The 20,919-nt window shown below is 42.5% G+C and overlaps 1 protein-coding gene and 1 long non-coding RNA gene across 4 annotated transcripts in view; both read right to left on the bottom strand.

Annotated features, from left to right (window-relative positions):
* Positions 1–27: 27 nt before the first annotated feature.
* On the bottom strand, positions 28–3,095 carry LOC112590321 (uncharacterized). The gene is made up of 2 exons (XR_003114119.1): positions 2,011–3,095; positions 28–1,892 (listed from the first exon to the last, which is right to left on the bottom strand). It is a non-coding gene; the product is annotated as an uncharacterized LOC112590321 (long non-coding RNA).
* Positions 3,096–3,110: 15 nt separating this feature from the next.
* The window catches only part of LOC105181335 (putative uncharacterized protein DDB_G0277255), a 228,730-nt gene continuing 210,921 nt past the window's right edge, over positions 3,111–20,919 (bottom strand). Inside the window, exons 5-10 of one of the 3 annotated variants that reach the window (XM_025306417.1) lie at positions 12,041–12,477; positions 6,393–6,881; positions 5,907–6,258; positions 4,656–5,476; positions 4,260–4,429; positions 3,111–3,691 (exon numbers count right to left, since the gene is read on the bottom strand). In XM_025306417.1, coding sequence (XP_025162202.1) covers positions 3,456–3,691; positions 4,260–4,429; positions 4,656–5,476; positions 5,907–6,258; positions 6,393–6,881; positions 12,041–12,477 — 2,505 coding nt within the window. In that variant the 3' untranslated portion in view covers positions 3,111–3,455. The remainder of the gene's footprint in view (positions 3,692–4,259; positions 4,430–4,655; positions 5,477–5,906; positions 6,259–6,392; positions 6,882–12,040; positions 12,478–20,919) is intronic. The other 2 variants (XM_025306418.1, XM_025306415.1) reach the window with 2 other exon arrangements.

Below are 20,919 nucleotides of genomic sequence, written 5' to 3'. Positions count from 1 at the left end.
CAAATAAATATATCATGTGTGTGTGTGTGTGTGTGTGTGTGTGTGTGTGTGTGTGTGTGCGCGTATTACAATCCGCCGTTCTCGAGGAATCTCTCTTCCATTTTCCTTCCTTTTGCTTCTGTAACGTATAAATCACACGTAAGTAAGTAACCACTAAAGATCCTTTTTCCCCTTTTAATCTAACATTATCGATAACGCTATCAGTCTATTCTCACAAAAATATCACTATGACCGAAAGTATCGTATCGATGATGCAACCAGAGTCAAAAATATCACGAGCCGATAAATTCAACGAATAAAGTCACGCAGTCGGACAAAAAATTCGCAAATCTCAAACAAATCTCTACTTCCCCCGTTGGAAACAAGGATCAACTCTGCACGCGTACGTCCAGCCGGTCGATAAGGGAGAACAACCAACAAGGAAACACAGGGAACTTAGAAATTCAAAAAATTATGAAACTTTGTGTGGAAGTAAATTGGTTCATCCATAATGCAAAATTATTTTTTGTTTGTGTGTAATTCCAGTCTGAGGGGGTGAAGCCACCCTTCGAAAAAAATAAATCATTTTCATTTTTAGCGTATATCTTTTAAAATACGAGGCATATGCAAAAATGGTTTGTATGAAAGTTATACTGTATTTCATATTCTTTGCAATTGTGTATTCAGATTTTGCAAAATTGAAAAATTTTTGAAACCCCCTCGGCCCTCCAATTTTGCAAAATCTGAATACACAGTCACAAAGAGTATGCAATACACTACAACTTTCATATAAACCATTTTTGCACATGCCTCGTATTTTAAAAGATATACGCTAAAAATGATTTTTGTTTCGAAGGGCGGTTTCCTCCCTTTACAGACTGGAATTCCGCACGAATAAAAAATATAGTTTTGCATTACGGACGAACTACCTTACTTCCACACAAAGTTTCAGAATTTTTTGAATTTCCGGGTTCTCTATCTTTCCTTGTAAGTAAACTCTCGCTCGAGAGAGCAAGACAGATAAGATATCGGATATAAATCACTACCGCGAACGTCGGAATGAAGTACCTTAACTCTGGCTCACGCGCGTGGAAGATTTGTAATCCGCTTGACGTAACTCGAACGATTACCCTACCAGCGAATCGAGGCTCTCTAAAAACGCTCTAACCGTGATCCTCTAATATTACGAGTACGTGTATCGGTGTGTATATTTTTTTCCTTTTTTCGATCGACTAAACGACGGTTCTAATCTACCATACAGCTAAGCTATCGTCTCTTTGGTATGCTAATCCGGAGGCTGCTTAGTCTAGTCAGAGACAGAGGTGACGAGGAGGATCGTCCACCGGGAAGGGGATCTCGCTCTTACGAGGGTTACGAATATTCGCGTAGAAATAGGAACATTACGAGTAATATGTGTAGTAAGCTGGCTCGTTTTCACGGTTCTCCGTTGTCCTCCATCTCGCGAACGGGAAGCAATCACCCGCAGGCGGAGTGAGCGGTCCTCGTCCCGCGTGAAGAGTAATTCGGTGAAAGGGACTCGCTCGAAGACCGGTATCGTTCAAACGGAAGCTGACGTTTGCAGGTGCTGCTCGGAATCGGACGCGGCAGGCGATAAGGGAGGAAGCGATGGTGCAGCTTCTCGAAGTGCGGGAAACCCATCTCGCGCGCAACCACGTCCACGAGGTTGCAAGGTGGAAGGTACATGCGTCGTCATAACACTACGTCATGCTCTGCGATAGGTCAAATTGGAGAGTCGGGAACATCTAGGAAGGACCGCGCTGACTCTGACCTTGAACGCGTCGGATCTCCTGATTCATTTCGATCTTGACCTCGGTACTTGACTCATCTTCCTCACATCTAAACGCACGACCTGCTCGCGCGCGTGTGTAATCTAACCCTTTGAGCTCCAATTTCTTCAAGTTTACGAAACACTTATAAAAATTAGTTGTACAATATGTGTGTATATATATATATATATACATATGAATATATATATATATATATATTCATCGTAGAGGCGATTAAACGTACGTCTTGCTTAAGGAGCTTACAAGTGAGGATTTCGCTTCTCTCTTCCTCGCTCTCTCGCTTCTTGAGGCTCAAACGGTCAGCGCCAATTCGAATCAGCTAACGTCCACAACAGCGCTGTCCTTCCCGGTCGCTCTTCGGTCGGCACTGGGCCGTATTCATTGGGCACGTATTGTTTGACGTCTTTCCTATACCTAAATCGATTACATATGTTTGGTTTTACCTACCGGCTACGTGTAGGCTCTAGACGTGATTCTCTACTTCCGTTACGGATACGCTAAGTCACTACGTTCGCTCGTGTTTTGATGCTGGCACGCGACTCGTTCGCGTGTACTTTTGACGAGAATTTCCTTTCGCTTTTCCGCTATGTTTCCCTGTTTCCCAGGGCGTGCTAAAGAGACAGACACCCGTGAATAGGCCCGTTGTGCAGATGTTCTTCAAGTCTAGGTCTCTAATCTAAGCTCTGTCCCGGAACGCTGACGAGGAGGATCGCCGGAAACTCTAGCTTCGAGTGCTACCTCGTTCTCTTCTTTTCCCCTCGCCGCGTAACTATCGCGAATTTCATAACAATATACGCTAATACAATCGATATTACACTCTGCCCTATTTACGTGACAAACAAAAATGTTAACTACAGTAGTCTCTTAATATAACGACGATATCGACTATTGTTACAGTACATTATACTCGGTAATGTTATTACTACGTAGTAATTCCGCACTGGCGTTCCGGGACGAAACGTTCTACGATCCGCAGGAGTCTCCCGTCTACCGTAAGAACATTTCAGAACAAGCGCTGTTGCGTTGCTGTGCGACGACGGCACGAACGACGGATCGGGCGGTGAGAGTCGAGCCGGCTCTCGAGAGAGCTAATTACCTAACGACAGCCGGAAGTCGCGCGCTCTGCCCGCGCGCCAAGTTGCAAATCAAGCAACGGGAAACGGAGAAACAATTCGTGAGAAACGTTATTTTCGCGTGAAACGAACAACAGAGCGGGAGAACAATGCCCAGTGAGGGGGGGGGAGGTACACGACACTCTCAATCTCGATTCTTTTCCTCCCTCTCTCTCTTTCTCTCTCTCTCTCTCTCTCTCTCTCTCTCTCTCTCTCTCTCTTCCCCTCTGTTCTACTTCTCTCCATACAGAAACGGACAGAAAAATAGAAATTTGACGTGCGCGCCGGCGCTCGGCCGAGCCCGAGGAAAAATCGCAAAGGCCGACGCGCACAGATAGAACGACGCCGCGTCTGATCAATACTCCCGGCAACGCGCAGCGGCTCGACCAATCGCGCGTTCTCGCCGACGGACAGGACTCGCGTTCGATCCTGTGCTCGTCGAGCGAGGTCCCGTACGCGAGCGTCGGCGGCGGGGAGCAGATGGGCGGCGTCGCGGGGATCCGTCAGTCGCGATCGCGCGGTGCGGTAAGCCGGACCGGAAGCGGATGCGCCCGCTTCAAGGTAACTCGTCGCTCAGCACCGGCTCCAGGCAGGTCTGCTTCAGGGTGGCCGACTGGTCCTCGAGGCTGCGCTTCAGGCCCTCTATCGTCTGCATCAGCATTTGCCGCCTTAACTGCGACAGCTGGTGCTGGAAGAATTGCGAGTCTTGGGCGTTGTTCGCGCTCGCCTCGGCCGCCAGTCGCTCTTGCCGCAGTTGCGCCACCTTCTCCTTCAGAGACCTCCTCGAGTCGTCTGCGAGATGATATGTGTTAAGATGGACGGGACAACAAACGTCCCTCGTGGCTGTGACGCGGATCGATTGGAGCTCGCGTCGAGGACGTGGATTACTACGCCATTGGTAGATGTTGAACTTGGTCAGAAGAGGCTGAACTTGGAATGGGGCAATGAAATGTGCGACTTGCAATTGAAGTAGGACGGTATAATGTGGAATGCATTAACATGTTTCATCCCTGAGAGGCCGGTATTTACAGTTGGATTTGAATATTCGAAACTGTCTCAAGTTTGCCTTCAATAGCCGATAAACGACCAGTACAGCATCTGAGGATAAACTGGAGATGGCCTCGAATACGTGATCCGACTCTGAATAACGTTGAACTGGTCGGGAAGTTCTGAGAATTTAGGTCAGACTTGCGGAATGAAATTTGAAAGTAAAACTGGCGATGAACGTGGAAGCGATCAGTTCTGTTTTAGGAACAACAAGATGACTGCTGCATGATCATGGAATCATGTACCACTGTAGTTCGCGAGGACAGGAAGTCCTTTGCGTGTTGCGGGGAAGAAAGGAACAAGAAACGCTCACCAGTGTCATCGGTCGCCGTATCGCCGTCTGAGTTCCTCAGCATAACGTGCTCGCCCAGAGTCTTTTGTATTCTGCCATATGTTGCGCTTCCGGCATACACTTTCCTTTTCACTGGCTCACTTTGCGGGCAGTAGGAGGAGCCTTCCTTAATGGGACCCATATCGACTGATCTATAAAGACACGTTTTCTGTCTGTATTATCACAAGTGTAAAGAGTTAATACGTAAAAATGCACAACAGCAATTGATTGAATAATAATTCCACAATAAAATAAAGGTCCTTTTCAAACAAATACTCCGGGAAAGAATCCACTCTTTTTACACACTTTAATGTACAAAAAGGATTATATCTACCTGACTTGTGTCGTCATTAGACACCTTATCAGATAGCCACCAACCTGAAAGTCATCAGAGGGGCTCTTCGCCTCACGTCGCACTTCTCCTCGGAATCCGACGAGCTGGACGTCACCCCCTCCTCTTTGGTCGGTGCCCTGGCGACGCGAAAGTCCTTCCTGCCGCCGGCGAGAGAGCCCTGTGACATCATAGCGTGCGTCTTGCTGCCGAGCGAATTTCTCACGTCCATCGACGCTTCCGACCTGAGTCCGCCGTTGCAGTTCAAAGCGACCCGAGGCCTGTGGCACTCCTTGACCTCCGACTCGGGGTCGTTGCGCGCCCGGTGCACCTGGTGGTGCATCAGGCTCCTGTTGGGCGAGCCCTGAGGCGTCCGGCGCGACACGACCGGTGAGTCCGGGCATTTGGACAAGTCCTGTCGGTAGACCGAGTGTTCTTTCGCCGGGAAGCCGTGCCCGACCGGGGAGTTCCTTTCCATGAACCGGTGGATCGGCGAACAAGGCTGGGGGAATTGTCGCTTGGGACTGGTATGCTCCAGATCACGAATGCTGCCGCTCTGCAACTCCGGCTGGGAGTTGCGGCTCTTGGACAGCGCCAGCTCGATGTTCAGCTCGGTGTTCTTGATCAGCTCGACCCGCTTGTTCGCGAGGCCGTTGTGCAGCTTCCGCGACGGCGACGGCACGCAGGGCGATGGATTCTGGTATTTCTGCATACTCACCAGGATGTTCTCTGCCTCGAGGATGAGCTCGCGATACTTGCGGTCGGCTTCCTTATCCGCCTCAATCAGCGCGATCTCCGAGGCGAAGGTGGTCATGTACGTATTGCCGGCTACATGACGTCTCACGATGTTGCCGTTCACGTAGCTCACCTGAAAGAGAAAGACGTTGATACTATCTCTAGAGAGCTTCTAAGATAATAAGAACAGGAGGAAAGAAGATCGACTGGTGAAGAATTAACGTGATCAAGAAGGAACCAAATGCGTTTTGGTCCAAGGAAACAGAACTTTTGTTTCTTACGAAGCAAACTTGCTGTTATGAACTCTAAGAACCTAAAAACCAACGAAGGATCCTAAAAATCCTGAGAAATAGAAGTCCTGTCTCCTTCGACCAAAACGCGCTTGATTCGTCACACGTCAAGTCTTTCTTCTCTGCGAAGGGAAGAAAACAAAATTGATAAGCTACTCTTCAACATCTTGAATATAGCGGAAATGGACGCGACGATATTATTTAAGTAAAAAATAAAAAAGAAAGAAGAAAAAGTTGGAAAATATAGAATATCGACTGAACTCGGGTCCTCACCGAGTTTGATCGTCTCTTGACGACCTCGTTCTCCAACACGGCGGGCCTGATGGCCGACGGGTTGCCGTTCAGCCTCATCGGCGAGAGATTCTTGTTGACGTCGTGTTTCTTGCGTCGCAGGCACATCGGCGTGCCGCCCACGCTCCTGCTGCCTTGGTTGAAGCCCGAGTTCTTCAGCAGCATCCTCTCGACCAGCACGCGGTTCAGATTCGCAGTCTCGTCGTCGTATCTGTCCAGATTCGTCTTGCGACGTTGCGATATCCTCTTTTTGCGTTTCTCGCTCTGCTTGTTGTCGTCCAGCTTCTTGTGTCGTGTGCTCTGTCTCTTCGCACTGTTCCTCGCGCTTGCGCTTCTGTCGTAACCGATGACACGATAGCAAGAAGAAACATAATCTGAGTATCGTCGGAGGACGTCGAAGAAGAGAGACTACAAAGTGCCGCGAAGTCCACAAAGTCTACGAAGGAATAATCACGCGATCAAACTTACCTCTGAGATATCAGTTCGTCCTTGGTCCTGCGCTTGAGGAAGGACTCGCGAAGCCTAGTGCCGCGCCGGCTGAGCTCGCTGGTAAAGGCAAAGTAGGTGCAATGACCAGTGTTGGGGAAGTGGCCACCACACTCGAGGCTGTCCAGGTCGAGGAAGGAGCCGTTGTCGATGTAGTCGAGTTCATCGTTCTCGAACGGGTCGTTCTCGTCGCCGCCATCCTGACCGGTGTCGATGTCCGACAACGAGTCTATGTAGTCCTCGCAGTCAGTTGGGTCGCTGTCCGACAGGATGTCCGTCTCCTTCTCGTACACGTAGCTCTCGTCGAACTTACCCATCATCTCGTTGAGCGTGATGTCGTCCTCGGACGAGCGCACGCTGCGCGTCACCGACGATACCGAGGAGCTGCTGCTGCTGGCACGACGTTGCAGCGCCAGAGGTATCTTCGGTCGAAGATCCATGCCCGGGGTGATCCTCCAGTTTTGGTTGATCCTGCGCGAGATGCAATCCATCAAGCTAATCCAATAAAGACCATACTCTTATATGGGTTGTCCCATTTTAATTGTACACTCCAGATTAACATTGCGGAAAGTGGTCGGATGAAAAAATATTTTGAGCAAAAGTTGTTCGGTCTATACTAGACAGCGATATCATTTTGTTCACAGATGGCGCCACTTGCGAGAAATACTCGCTGATCACCGCTTTTCTCGACTGGAAACCCCCATTTTCTATTGTATCATCTTTTTCTATCAATTAATTCGGACAACTTTTGCCTGAAACATTTTTTTATTCGTCTAATATTTTTTTAGATATTTCAGGAAAACTTTTTCAATATTTGGCTTATCTCGATATCTCGGTAACTATTTGTGGAAAGAAAAATGGGGCACTAGACTATTCTATTCTATTTGGTTTCAAGAATAAGTTGTCGCAATAGCGCTTCAACTTTTGTTAACTTGTTTTTTAAATTTCCAAAGGTCAATAAGTGGGACACCTTTATGAGTTTCTGATCAGAGGACCGATTATATTGTATTGTTGACACATCACGTTGCCAATTTTCTGTTTTTTTCAGAACGTCGGCGAAATTGGATTTCCGCCAAATACGATAAAGTCAAACTCGACCCGGAGAACGAAAAGAAACTTTTTGTCTGACCCAATAAATGAAAGAAGAATGATATTTGTATAGTCAGTATGGGATAAAAATTTCGTTTCAAAATCAAACTACGCAGAACAAAAACTTCATGTTTTGATTTTATCTCATTTGATTCTGTACCTGTGTTATAACTCTTGAAATCGAATGTATAAAGTTACTTATAAGAGAAAAACATCAGAGATCGTTATGTCAGCACGAAATGTCGTTTCACATTGTCGACTGCGAGTATAAAATATTTAGTGAACCGGTCCTATGACATGTCAATTTAATTTCATACGCGGAAAAGCTGATGAAATAAAATTATTTTATGTTCACGATGATACTCGTATTTGCTCTCGTGTTTCCATCTCGCATGCCGTTTAATTCTTTATTTACGTTGCATAAGCCTCAAAATCACACAAAGTCGATCTCTCTGCACGGGGATCGCCGTTTCAATATACTGAAATTTTACATTTCATCCCGTCGATTGTAAATACAAAATAACTCGGTCTCGCGTCAGCCTCGGCCTCGTATCAAATTGAATTGTTGCCAAGTCATGATCGATGTAACAATAGGCGCAGGTAATTCACACGGTCAGCCGGCGCTCGCTTGGACAGGCAGCGCGGACGCGCGTATCACGCGTAATCAGATTTTAATCGAGTGCAAATCGCAAGCGTACGTCACACGAATTACAAAAGCACGCGCGCAATTTGCGCGATGATAGCGCGATCGCGAGGAAGAAATCAAACCGACCGAGAGGTCCTAGGAGCAAAAAATTGTTAAGATCATCTTCACGAAGTATAAAGCCCCGATAAGGCTGAAAATAGGATGTCCTAAAAAGGGATACTTCATTATTACCACATAAGGCTCCGAGATGGATCTTTTAAGGATATCTTAAATTTTATGAAATGAGGCTTTAATAAGGAAGATTGATGAGGGTCTTAGAAGGATATTCATTAGGGGTGCCTTAGATCTAATAAATAAGGCTTTGATAGGGAAACTGATAAGGATCTTAGAAGGATCTTTTAGAGATGCCTTAGATTTTACGAAATAAGGCTTTGATAGAAAAAGCTGAGAAGGGCCTTAGAGAAGAATTTTTTAGGGATGACTTAGATCTAATAAATAAGGCTTTGATAGATGGAAAACTGATGAGGACCTTAAAAGAATTTTTTAGGGATGCTTTAAATTCCACGAAATAACGCTTTAACATGTTCTTAGAACATGGGTCTTAGAAGGATCTTTTAAGAAAGGATGCTTTAGATATACAAAATCAAGTTTTGTTACAGAAAATTAATAAGATCTGAAGCGTGTAATAAAATGATCATAATTTAGTATTGTTTTGGTAGGTATGCTCTATCTGGTTCTTTTAAAGATTTTTTAGTTACACCGCAATTAAAAACAAATTTTATTAGTTTTATTAGTTGCCATATTCATTAATCTCTTCCAAGGATTTTTCTAGTATCGTCATTTTGAAATGCAAACAGTAGCAGGATTTTTATGTGTAAAGAATGCTATACATTATTGTAAAGTATGCTATATTTTTAATTATATTTTTATTAATTATATTTTTAAAATAAAAAATTCTTTTTATATACTAACAAAGTTATAAAGAAATAAATAAATTACAGTCTAAATTTCTTGGAATGAAAAGAACGAATATTTTTACTCAAACAATAATAAAAATATTTCCTTACAAGGCCTTATTAACCCTCAACGTTCACTGAGGGTCCATTGGACTCCAAGATATTTTTGATTGAATTTTTCAATATCTAATTTCTTGAAAATTGAGCTTGACCTGCCATTTAGTGTTATTTCAAGGAATCCTCTTTTAATTAGAATACCTGGCTTAGTTTGAAAATTGTCAGTTTCCGTTTGACAATTGATCAAAGTTAACCTATCGGATTTTGGGGTACTTCAGACTCCAGTATGAACGAAGCGTTTCTTTTTTGAAAAAATCTTACAATTTTTTTTTGTTAATAAAGTGATTAAAAAGTCAATAAAAAATGTAAGTGTTAAGTAGATGACGTTGGAAATTTTTTGGTGCAATTTTCAAACGATTTCTGGCTATGTTCCAGAAAATTAACTGGAACAGAACAAATTATAATTTGGATCGAGCTGGGCGATCGCGAAACTCGCGAAAGCCGATAAAAATTTGTCGTAGAGCTTCGCGACAAAGATTGTTTTGATTCGAAGAGCTCTTTTGGTAGCTCCTTTGGTAAGGCGACAAACAAAACGCGATCGTACAGCGATCGATTTCTAAGGATTTGAGCCGATATATTAATATTTCAAGCGACGATACAAATATAACAATCTGCAGAGATTTGAAGGCAGCAATTGCAGGCATTTTGAAAATGCATACACTTATCTTTGAAGGTTTACAACGCATTGAATTAGATAGAAAAGTAAGATGCTTGTTGTGCAAGAGACAGAAAGACAAGAAAACCAAAATTGCGTGTCTTTCATGCGAGCGGCCCATGTGCGATGAGCACCGCGTTTTTTTTTGCGTTGATTGTGGTAATATGGATCAATAAATTTAAATATGTTATTTTAACAAGACATTTTCTTACTTCTGAAATAATAAAATAAGTATTTCTTATCAGATTTACCACATTCATAATAATTTGGTAATAGAAAATATAAATATTTTGCATATTTCCTGATTTCCATTTTTTTGAAAAATGACCTTCTTCATATTTCAAAATAAACATGTTTTTTGGAACGCCTATTATGAAACTATTTTTTTTTCTTAAAGTGTCATATCTCTAGAGTATGTCCATAAATTTTTAGCTTAAGATATTGAAATAAAAAAAATTTATGAATTTTTATGTAAAAGTCATTTTTCAAGTTTCTTTTTTTTGCGAATTTTTTTGGTATTTAAGTAATGTAAAATGATTTTGCAATGATTTTGTTCTTATTTTGCTCGAATTAACCCTTTAACTGCTACGGTCGAGATAACTCGAGTGTGCAAAAAAATAGTGGCCTTGCTACGATCGAATTTACTCGATTTGGACTTTCAATGTGTAATACCCATGCGTTACCCATTTAATTTAGTTTGTAAAAAGCATTTGAATTGAGCGGGCATATAGTGCCATCTCTTATCATTATAAAATATTTTATAATCGTAAAAATAACTCAGCAAAGAGGGTCATACTGGTCATTTAATATTCATGATAATTTCAGCAGTTAAAGGGTTAAAGAAGGTTTATAAATTTCTTCAACTTAAATTTCTTAATAGTTTCAAAATAGCAATAGTTCAAAGTCGTTGCTTTGGGCTTTGGACTTTTGGACTCCAGTGTGAACGTTGTTTCTTACCATGAAAGTGTGAACGTTGAGGGTTAATATTGATCCTGATAAGGTCCTGTTGATATTATTTAATAAAGCCCTTATGATATTGCCTTATAAGGACCCGTTAAAACATTTGCTACATATCTTGCAGGGTTCTTGTCTTTCTATCCCTACTAGGGCTCGAATGTTAAAGAAAAATAATCAGATCTTTACCAGAGCCTTGTTAACTTTTCTACTCGAGATGTGACCGGCGCGACCGCGACTCCAAGACTGAATTGCGTTCTCACAACTGCGCGTCGGATCAACGGCTAATAAAGTAATTTCGCGAGTCTTTCCCGTTTCTCCCCGTCAACTTTCCTAACCGCTGACTTTTCCATCAAGTGCTCCTCTACCTTGGCCGATCTGCCGAAGAGGAGACTGGAAGGTTGATGAATTTCAGGAGAGGAAGACACCCCGCGAGAGCGTACACCTTCCTCCGGCCAACAGCCGGCAACTTGTGCAATTAAAAGTTTGCCCCGTGAAAAACTGGATCGCCGTCGAAGGACATAATATGCAGCTGCAGAAATACGCGGCAATTCCTTCTTTTTCCTTCGTCAACTTCCCTTCCCCGTATCTTCGTTATTCCACACGTTGCAGTTACTCGAACGGCTGCTCCGCGCATTTACATCGTATTTATTCGGGGGTTCTACAGTTCCTCTCTCTTCTTCCAGATACTTTTACTGCGCCCACTCTGCAAAATGTATTCTTTTCTTCTCGCGGAAAATGACGCTCGGTAAAATTGGCCTCCCCTCGCGAACCGCGCGCGCTCCAGCTATGCGCATTTCGTGTCTCTCCGCTCTCATTTTCATCAATCGTGTAACCTTTTACCGTAACTCGTCTCGCTGTAATTTGCGCAGCGATTCTGCCTCTCTTCGAGGTCCGCTCGGAAAGAAAATTCTGGAGTCTCCGAAATTCGCGCGGAAAAAGGGAGAAGAGAGAGAGAGAGAGAGAGAGAGAGAGAGAGAGAGAGAGAGAGAGAGAGAGAGAGAGAGAGAGAGAGAGAGAGAGAGAGAGAGAGAGAGGGAGAGAGAGAGAGAGAGAGAGAGAGGGAGAGAGAGAGAGAGAGAGAGGGAGAGAGAGAGAGAGAGAGAGAGAGAGAGAGAGAGAGAGAGAGAGCCTCTCGACCTCCTCCTTAATTCACCCCTACAATTTGTACCCCACATTAGCCGCCTCACATTCGCGATCTCGCGGTACTCACGGGCTTCGGCCTGCGCTCAGGCTCTCCTGGCGATGCTCCTTTCTGCTGACCTGGAGCTCCCTGCCGTTCAGGTTGAGGTTGACGTCGCTCGCGCTGCCGGACGACTCGGTGAGCTTCAGGCCAGAGCTGCTGCTACTCTCGTCCAAGGTGAGCCGGGACTTGAGGCCGTTCGTGCTGGAGCCGGACGAGTTCGCCGATAGCCACGGGTTCGTCCGGATGCGCGACCGCTCGCGGGGCGACTGCACCGGCGGTGAGACCAACGGCGGCGGTATCGACGATGGCACGGGCAGGCTGTTCCTCGACGAATCGGCGGAGTACGACTCCGTCCTGCGATGCGAACTCTCCTGCTGCCTTGATTGCTGTTGCTGCTGCTGCTGCTGCTGCTGCTGTTGCTGTTGCTGTTGCTGCTGTCTCGGAGCATGGTTCGTCTCTGCGCTCTGAGGATTCAATAGAAAGTATGGACGTTTAAAAAGCCACTAAAACTGACTTACCCAAGAAAAGTATTCTATTCGTAAAGTGATTTTTCCCATAGTCTCGTATTCTAAGCAAAGCCTCTTACAGGAAAAGGATTCCTCTTTCCATAAAGCGATTACAGTGGACCATTCATCTAAAATTTATTAGATATTATTCTAACTGTTTTCCTCTTATTTCAAGATTTCCTCTTATATCAATTAATTATCTTCTTATATGAAAAGGAATATGCTGATTTGAACGTCGGTGTTTTTGTTCAGTCATGTTCTACCTCCAGACATAAATGAAAAAATAATCATATACTGATGGGTCAGAATATTTGGAACGTTTTTTTAAAAATGGTATGTGTGTTGCTGTAACATATGACGAAGATAATTTACCCATATTTGGTCAAATACAGTTTATAATCTATTGCAAGAAGTTGAATAATATATTCTTTTTTTAACTATGTTTCACACAATTGGTTATAATAAACATCTTTGTAGCTATGAAGACTGTAACAAAACTAATTGGAAATTTATTTGTTATTGGGTATTAAACTTAATTTTAAAGGATATTTTGTGAAAATGGACGTTTATTTCGAAACAAAGTGATAAGTACATGTTATTCAAAGTATTGTCCATCGTTAGCTACAACTTTTTTCCATCTTTCTAGTAAAAGGCGGATTCCTGAGCGGAAGAACGACTCGTCTTTTGTGGTTATCCATGAATCGAGCCATTTTTTTATATCTCCTAAAGAACTGAAGTGCTGAGCAGAAAGGTTATTCTGCATGGATCGAAACAAATGGAAATCAGAAGGAGCAATGTCTGGTGAATACGGCGGGTGAGGTAGAACATCCCATCCGAGCAGCTCTAGCGTTTCTTTCACTGGTTTAGCGATATGTGGCCGAGCATTGTCATGCTGGAAAATCACTTTGTCGTGTCTTTTGGCGTATTCTGGTCGTTCTTCTTTCAATTCTCGGTTCAGCTGTACCAGTTGTTGTCGATAACGGTCCCCAATAATGGTTTCGCCAGGTTTTAACAGCTCATAATAGACCACACTCTTCTGATCCCACCAAATACAGAGCATTACCTTCGAATGATGGATAAGTGGAAAATCTCCACTTTTGAATCGTCTAAATCAGTACTCACAAGTTGAGATCGATGGAGCATAATCCCCATAAGCTTCGGACAGCAAACGAAGACTTTTAGCTGCCGATTTTTTCAAATGGAAACAAAAACGTAACGCTTCCCGCAAATTGCGTTTCGTTGGCACAAATTCGACATATTGAATGCGCTAAAAAAAGTATGTTTTTACACTTCGACCAAATGAAATATATTGATTCTTAAAGCCTAATGACAGGGCTTTCATATGAAGTTGGCTACAGTATGAGCCGATGCCATTAGGTGCTCATTGCGCCATCTCTTGTAAATCCTTTAAAATTAAGTTTAATACCCAATATGATGATTTTATTTCATTTGTGCCTACTTATTGTAGAACTGTAGCCAGAAGTACATCTATATATGTTACTTTTCGCTATACATTATAATAATTTTTTCAAATTAACTAGTACAGCCAGTAAGAATAAATAATAATCCTCTTAAAAGAAATTAAATAATCTGTGTATAAGAGGAAATTTATATTAATCTAAATTTATATTAATATAAATTTATATTAAAAATCAAGAAGATTTGCATTATACATATAACATATAATTCCTCTAACTTTAAGAGTAATGTGTTTATAATATTTTCCTTTTAATTTTAGAGAAATCCTTTTGAGGCCATGTATAAGAGTAAAATCCTCTAAAATTTAGATGATTCCGTTTGTTTTGAAGTTACTTTATTTTGGATGCTGAAAAGTTAGTCCAAGTTGCGGCCAAAGGTGCTTTATTTACGGATAGCAACGTTCACACCCTCATTTTTAACTCCGACATTGTCGACGAGACACAACGGACATTACCGTAGGGAAATATTCATCCGAAAACTCCGCGAGGAGAGAAATGTTTTGTCCCGCACTTCACACATTTATGTCATTTTCAAACGAAATCAGTTCTTCCGGTCTCGCTAAACTGATCCCCGAATGAGTTCTCTGCGACTATCACAGTCGGCAGAGGCAGAAAAAAAGAAGAAAAGTGTACGCGCGACCGATCGAAAATCTAACTCGCGCCGAGCCGAGGGACATATTAGGTGTGTGAATTAATTCAATCCGTTTTTTTCTTCCAAAAAAAGACTTTAGTATGAAAAAACATAAAAAAGTACACTAATCAAAGTATTTGCCATCGCTTGCTATTATTTTTTCCCATCTGTCTGGCAGTTGTTGCATTCCGTGACGGAAAAACGACTCGTCCTTCGAAGCGATCCATTTATTGAGCCATTTCTCTATTTTTTCATAATTGTTGAAGTCCGAAAGCCCGTACGCCATTGATCTGAACAAGTGATAATCGGATGAAGCAATGTCTGGTGAATATGACGGGTGAGGTAAAACGTCCCAAGTGCTTCCAAAATGGCCTTCACAATCTTTCCAACATGTGGCCGAGCGTTATCGTGCTGGAAGATCACTTTGTCTTGTCTCTTTGCATATTCCGGCCGCTTATTCTTCAATGCGTTGTTTAAACGGATCAATTGTTGTTGGTAAAGTTCGGCAGTGATGGTTTGGCTCTGTTTTAATAGTTCATGATACACTACACCTTTCTGGTCCCATCATATACAGAGCATTACTTTCTTGCCGTGAATATTCTGCTTTGGTATCGATGTGGATGGTTTTCCGGGGTCGCTAATGGATTTCCTTCGTTTGGGATTATCGAAATATATTCACTTTTCGTCTCCAATCACAATACAATACAAAAAACCTTTTCTTTTTTGCCTGGCAAGCAAGATTTCAGACATGGCTTTTCGCCTCTTGGTGTCTCTTTCTTTCAGGTCGTATGGCACCCATCTTCCTCCTTTGTAAATCTTTCCCATGGCTGCCAAACGCATAGACATTGTTGATCGATCAACATTCAACAATTGCGCGAGCTCATGTTACGATTGACACGGATCTTCATCGATTAGCGCCTGCAATTCCTCGTCCTCGAACTTCTTCGGCTGACCTGGACGGGGTTTGTCATCGACACTGAAATCATCACTTTTGAAACGTCGAAACCATTCTCTGCATGATTTATCGGTGGGAGCACTTTCACCATAAGCTTCTACGAGCATTTGATGAGCTTCAGCGGCTGTTTTCTTCAAATGAAAACAGAAAATGAGAACTTCCCTGAAATTATGCTTTTTTAGCTCGAATTTCGACATTTTTGAATCAGATAAACACAATGTTATTGTTACAAACCCAAACGTTTATCAACTGAATATTACTGCCAGATATCAAAACTAAAAAACAAAGCCTTTTGCAGACATTAGAGGTTAGAAAATTATATAGTACAGCAATTGACCGCCAGATGGACCGAATTAATTCACACACCTAATATATTGGAAACACGATCGTTCGTGTCGCGACGGAGTTAGCCTTGCGTTAATCCGCCGGTCAATTCGTCCGTGTTCCCGCGGAAGAGTGTCGGGGAATTTCCTCTCGCGCTTTTTCCATCACGGAGAGAACGCCCTCTTCGAAAGACCCCTTGCATCCATCACTCTGTCCCCGCGTGTATACTTTCGGACTGATCGTCCATCTAAATCTAAATCTAAATCTAAATCGCAAGCCCGATCGTTTCTCTTCATTGTAGCGAGACGAGAGTCCCCGACGACAACGACGACGACGACGACGACGACGACGACGTGGAGCGCAACGCGAGATCGATCACGGCCCAGAAGAGGCGGAAGGATTAGGGTTCATTTTTACCGCTGCCGGCCATTAAGGCTCGATATCCGGGCGCACGTTTCGCGACAATAATGCATCTTCCTCTTTTTCAGTCTCAGGTGAGATTTCACGGAGGAGAGACAGAGACAGAGAAGCGGAGAGACAGAGCTGGCTGGAGAGAAAGCGCGAACCGAGCAGTGTCTCCGAAACTTCCGCCGGCTCGACGGCGGCTGTTTTTCGGAAAAGTGCAACAATATCAGTCGCTGCGAGCGTGCCTCCGTGACGAAGGCAGCGCGGCGCACATCTCATAAAGAAAACGCGAACCGCGGCTTTTACCATCGCTTCTCGGCCGGGCTCATGGGATCCACCGCCGAAAGAGGGATTCATGAACTGCAGCGCGTTTCTCGTGCACGATATAGATATACACGTACACGAGCGACGGTAAACGCCACTCCGGAATGTATACTTCCTGCTAGACGAAAGAGGCCGGATGTCGTTGAACTCCCGCGGCTTCAAAGAGCCTGCGCGCCGAACAAACGCACCCTGAAGACTCGCTGTGCTGAGAGCGAGCGAGCGAGCGCGCGCGCGGGGGTGTGTTTGAGCGAGAAACGACTACGGTAATCTTTCTCTCGCTCGCGCGCACGCGGCGAACTCGAAGCGCATTTACTTTCGGTCTATAAACTATTTGAGGGCGGAAAACTGAAAAGCACGCGCGCACACGCGCGCGCGCGCGAGAACGGCCGACTCGTTCCTCTGTGAATACATTATATCGAGGCGTCTCGGCAAAAATTCGCATCTCCATTCATAGCGCGAGTCTCAGACGAGGTTCTAATTAAGGGCCCGCCGCACAGTGGGAACAAATAGAAATTTACTGTCAAAAATCGCTAGAGACCACAATTTTATAGCAATCGGGATGCGTTTTTTTTTTCTAAATCAAACGTTAATCAATGTAGAAAAAACTGCCGAGCCCGATTTTTGAAAACATTTTTTTTAATTTTGCAGTATTAAAAAGAATTTGTAAGAAATTATCAAGTTTTGCGAGCCTCTGTTACAAACGGAAAAACTTTCCATCTCTTCGCTGCGCAATACAGTGTATTAAGATTTTCAGCACCGCTGATTACGAATGTGATATAAAAATCAGAATTTGACAGTTAACAATTGCTAATCCCCTGTCAACATAAACAAAATCATTGTTTTAACACAACAATATACGTTGCAATAGAGTATACAAAACCGTTCAACGTAAATGTGAAGTCTGATAAAAATAATAAATTCAGCGGAAAAAAGTTGCAAAATAATTTGTTCGCAACAGGATTGTTCTCACGAAAACCAAATATGTAGCTTTGATCTGATGTTTTCAAATCACCAAGCATCAGGTTTTCCAAACAATCATTTTCTAAATACATTGTTTAAACAACTTTGTTATAAACAAATTATTTTGCAACTTTTTTCCGCTGAATTTGTTATTTTTATCATACTTCATATCAGACTTCACATTTATGTTGAACGGCTTTGTATACTCTATTGCAATGTATATACTGTGTTAAAACAATGATTTTGTGTTTATTGACAGGAGATTAGCAATTGTTAACTGTCAAATTCTGATTTTTATATCACATTCGTAATCAGCGATGCTGAAAACCTTAATACACTGTACTACGCAGCGAAAAGATGGAAAGTTTTTCCATTTGTAACAGAGGCTCGCAAAACTGATAATTTCTTATAAATTCTTTTTAATACTACAAAATTTAAAAGAATGTTTTCAAAAATCGGGCTCGACAATTTTTTTCTACATTGATTAACGTTTAATTAAAAAAAAAGCGTCCCGATTGCTATAAAATTGTGGTCTCTAGCGATTTTTGAACAGTAAATTTCTATTTGTTCCCATTGTTTCCATTGTGCGCCGGGGAGCCGCTCACGTGAGAGCGAAGTTTGCAATTTTCGTCGATCTCGCGAAGAACTCGCGATTTTGCGAGATTGCTCTTTGCCGAAAATATCGTGTATTGTGCCGATCGGCATATTCAATTGAACGATGCATTAAAAATCAAATCTCAAGGATGTCATTGATGAAAATGCTTTTCTTTGTGTGTGTGATGTTCACCAATATTATTTCTCGTGAGAAAACACCGAACAGAATTTATAGGGAGATGCACCGAGTTTCATCCCCTCGAATCGACATTTTTCCAGTCTCTTCAACGCTTTAATTAAATTTAATTAAATTTAATTATCGAGCCATCGGAACTGAACGTCTGTAGTCTTTCGTAAAAATTACTCAAATGCATATAACGATGCATTTTTTGCATACTTTTCTGTGAACGCGGAATAAAATTATTAGAAGTACGCAAAAATTGCCATCATTCACGTGTAGATAGCATTGTGAATTATTTACAATTATTTACACACAAAGTTGCGACGCATTTTTGTTAGATTGTGTCAGTATTAATGAACCTGCATAGAAACTGATACATAATAAGTCATATGAAATCATTTAATTCGTATGTTGATGAAAGTCGATAAGACGCATATTCGTCATTGCATGCTTTTTTATTTCATCAGCGCAAAATAGCTGGCGAAGCAACCAGAATCATTTGCGAAACTTATGATGAGGAAATAATAGTTGAAAGTTCATGTCGCGAGTGGTTTCGGCGCTTTAAAAATGGCGATTTTAACTTGAAAGACAAGGAGCGTGCTGGGCGACTGCAAAAGATAAATTCGGATGACTTGGAAGCACATTGCACGAATTCGATTCAATCGAGTGTAGAACTTGAGTGTAGAAAAGGTTACACGTTAATTAGAGCACTGTAATTCGACGCTTGTATAAGATGGAGAAAATTCTGAAGGAAGAAAAATGGATTCCTCATGAATTATTCGAGAATGCTATTGCCAGTCGAGTCACCATTTGCCTTTCGCTGCTCAATAGACAGAGACACAAGTCTTTTTTTATATCGAATGACTAAAGACAAAAAATGGATTTATTATGACAATCACAATCGCAAAAAATCGTGGTAAAATCGCAGTAAATCCCGGAAAACTCTCTACGTCACAGCCAAAACAAAATATCCATGGTCATAAGGTTCTCCTGTGTATCTGATGGGACATGCAAGGAACGCTGTATGATGAGTTGTTGTATCATCATTTGTTGTAATCATCTCAGACTATCACCGCGGAATTATTGAGTATGGGAATAAGTTTCCGCCCGTTTTAAATACAAATTAGTCGTTTATTTAAACAAAAAAATACAAAATGATTTTATTCAAAGTACGCCCCATTGGAAGTGACAACTTTCTCCCATTTTTCAGGTAGTAAACGAATTCCTCGAAGAAAAAATCAGGTTCTTTTGACTCGATCCATTCATTAAGCCATTTTTCGATACCTTTATGAGAAGTGAACCGCTCTCCAGAAAGCACCGACTGCATGGATCAAAATAAGTGGAAATCCGAAGGAGCAATATCTGGTGAATATAGCGGGTAGGGCAAGATTTCCCAATTCAATCCTTCCAAGTATTTTTGGACTGGTTTTGCAACTTAGCGTTATCGTGTAGCAGAATCAGCCTATTATTCCATTCCGGTCGTTTCTTTTTTAAAGCTCGGTTCAAACGTATTAACTGCAGTCGGTCACAATCTTCAGTGATGGTTTCGGACGGTTTTAGAAGCTCATAATAAATAACGCCCTTCTGATCCCACCAGATGCATAACATAACTTTCGAACCGTGGATATTCCGTTTTGGAGTTGATGGACCTGGTTCACCTGGCATCATCCATGATTTCAGTCGTTTGGGGTTGTCGTAGTAGATCCATTTTTCATCGTCAGTGACAATTTGATGCAGAAAACCCTTCCTTTTTAGTCTTTGAAGCAGCATCTCGCACGTCACCAGACGTCTTTCAATGTCTCTCTCCTTCAATTGATGTGGCACCCAATTTCCTGATTTTTGGACCATTCCCAACGCATGTAAACGTTTTCCGACGGTAGATCTATCAACATTTAACTCGTTTGAAACGACTAACTTCAAGCGTTCGACTCGGATCTTCTTCGAGTAAATCTTGCAGTTGTGTATCTTCGAATTTTTTAAGTGTCCCTTTGCGTTCTCGGTCGCTCACGTTATAATCACCACTTCGAAAACGCCGGAACCACTCTTTACACGTGGTACTCGAAGGAGCATGATCGCCGTAAATATCAACAAGCATTCGATGCGTTTCAGCAGCACTTTTCTTCAGAATATAATAATGGAGTAACACTTCCCGCAAATGCTGCTTCGTTGGGACAAATGTTGCCATTTTCGACGTGAAAAAAAAATGATGTTTACTTCTTCTTCAAACGAATGTCTACTACTGTGATTCAAAGCTTATAAATACACCTTCAAAACAGAAATATAGCCGTTCCATCAAACACGAAATTAGTACCACTAGCGATATCTTTCTGAAAAGGACGAAAACTTATTCCCATACCCAATATACAGTCGACAACTGAGGCAGTTGAATGAGCAATTGATCGAGAAACGGCCATATTTTGCGACAAAGCAAAACAAAGTGATTCTTCTGCACGACAATGCCAGGCTCCATGTTGCATTGACGACCCGAGAAACTTTAATGGAACTGCAATGGAAAGTCCTAGCACACCCGGCATATTCTTCAGATATT

Source organism: Harpegnathos saltator, unplaced genomic scaffold (assembly GCF_003227715.2).
Source record: "Harpegnathos saltator strain DR-91 unplaced genomic scaffold, Hsal_v8.6 scaffold124, whole genome shotgun sequence".
Classification (NCBI taxonomy): domain Eukaryota; kingdom Metazoa; phylum Arthropoda; class Insecta; order Hymenoptera; family Formicidae; genus Harpegnathos; species Harpegnathos saltator.
Note: the sequence above shows the minus strand (reverse complement) of the source record. Positions and strands in the feature narration are given on the sequence as shown.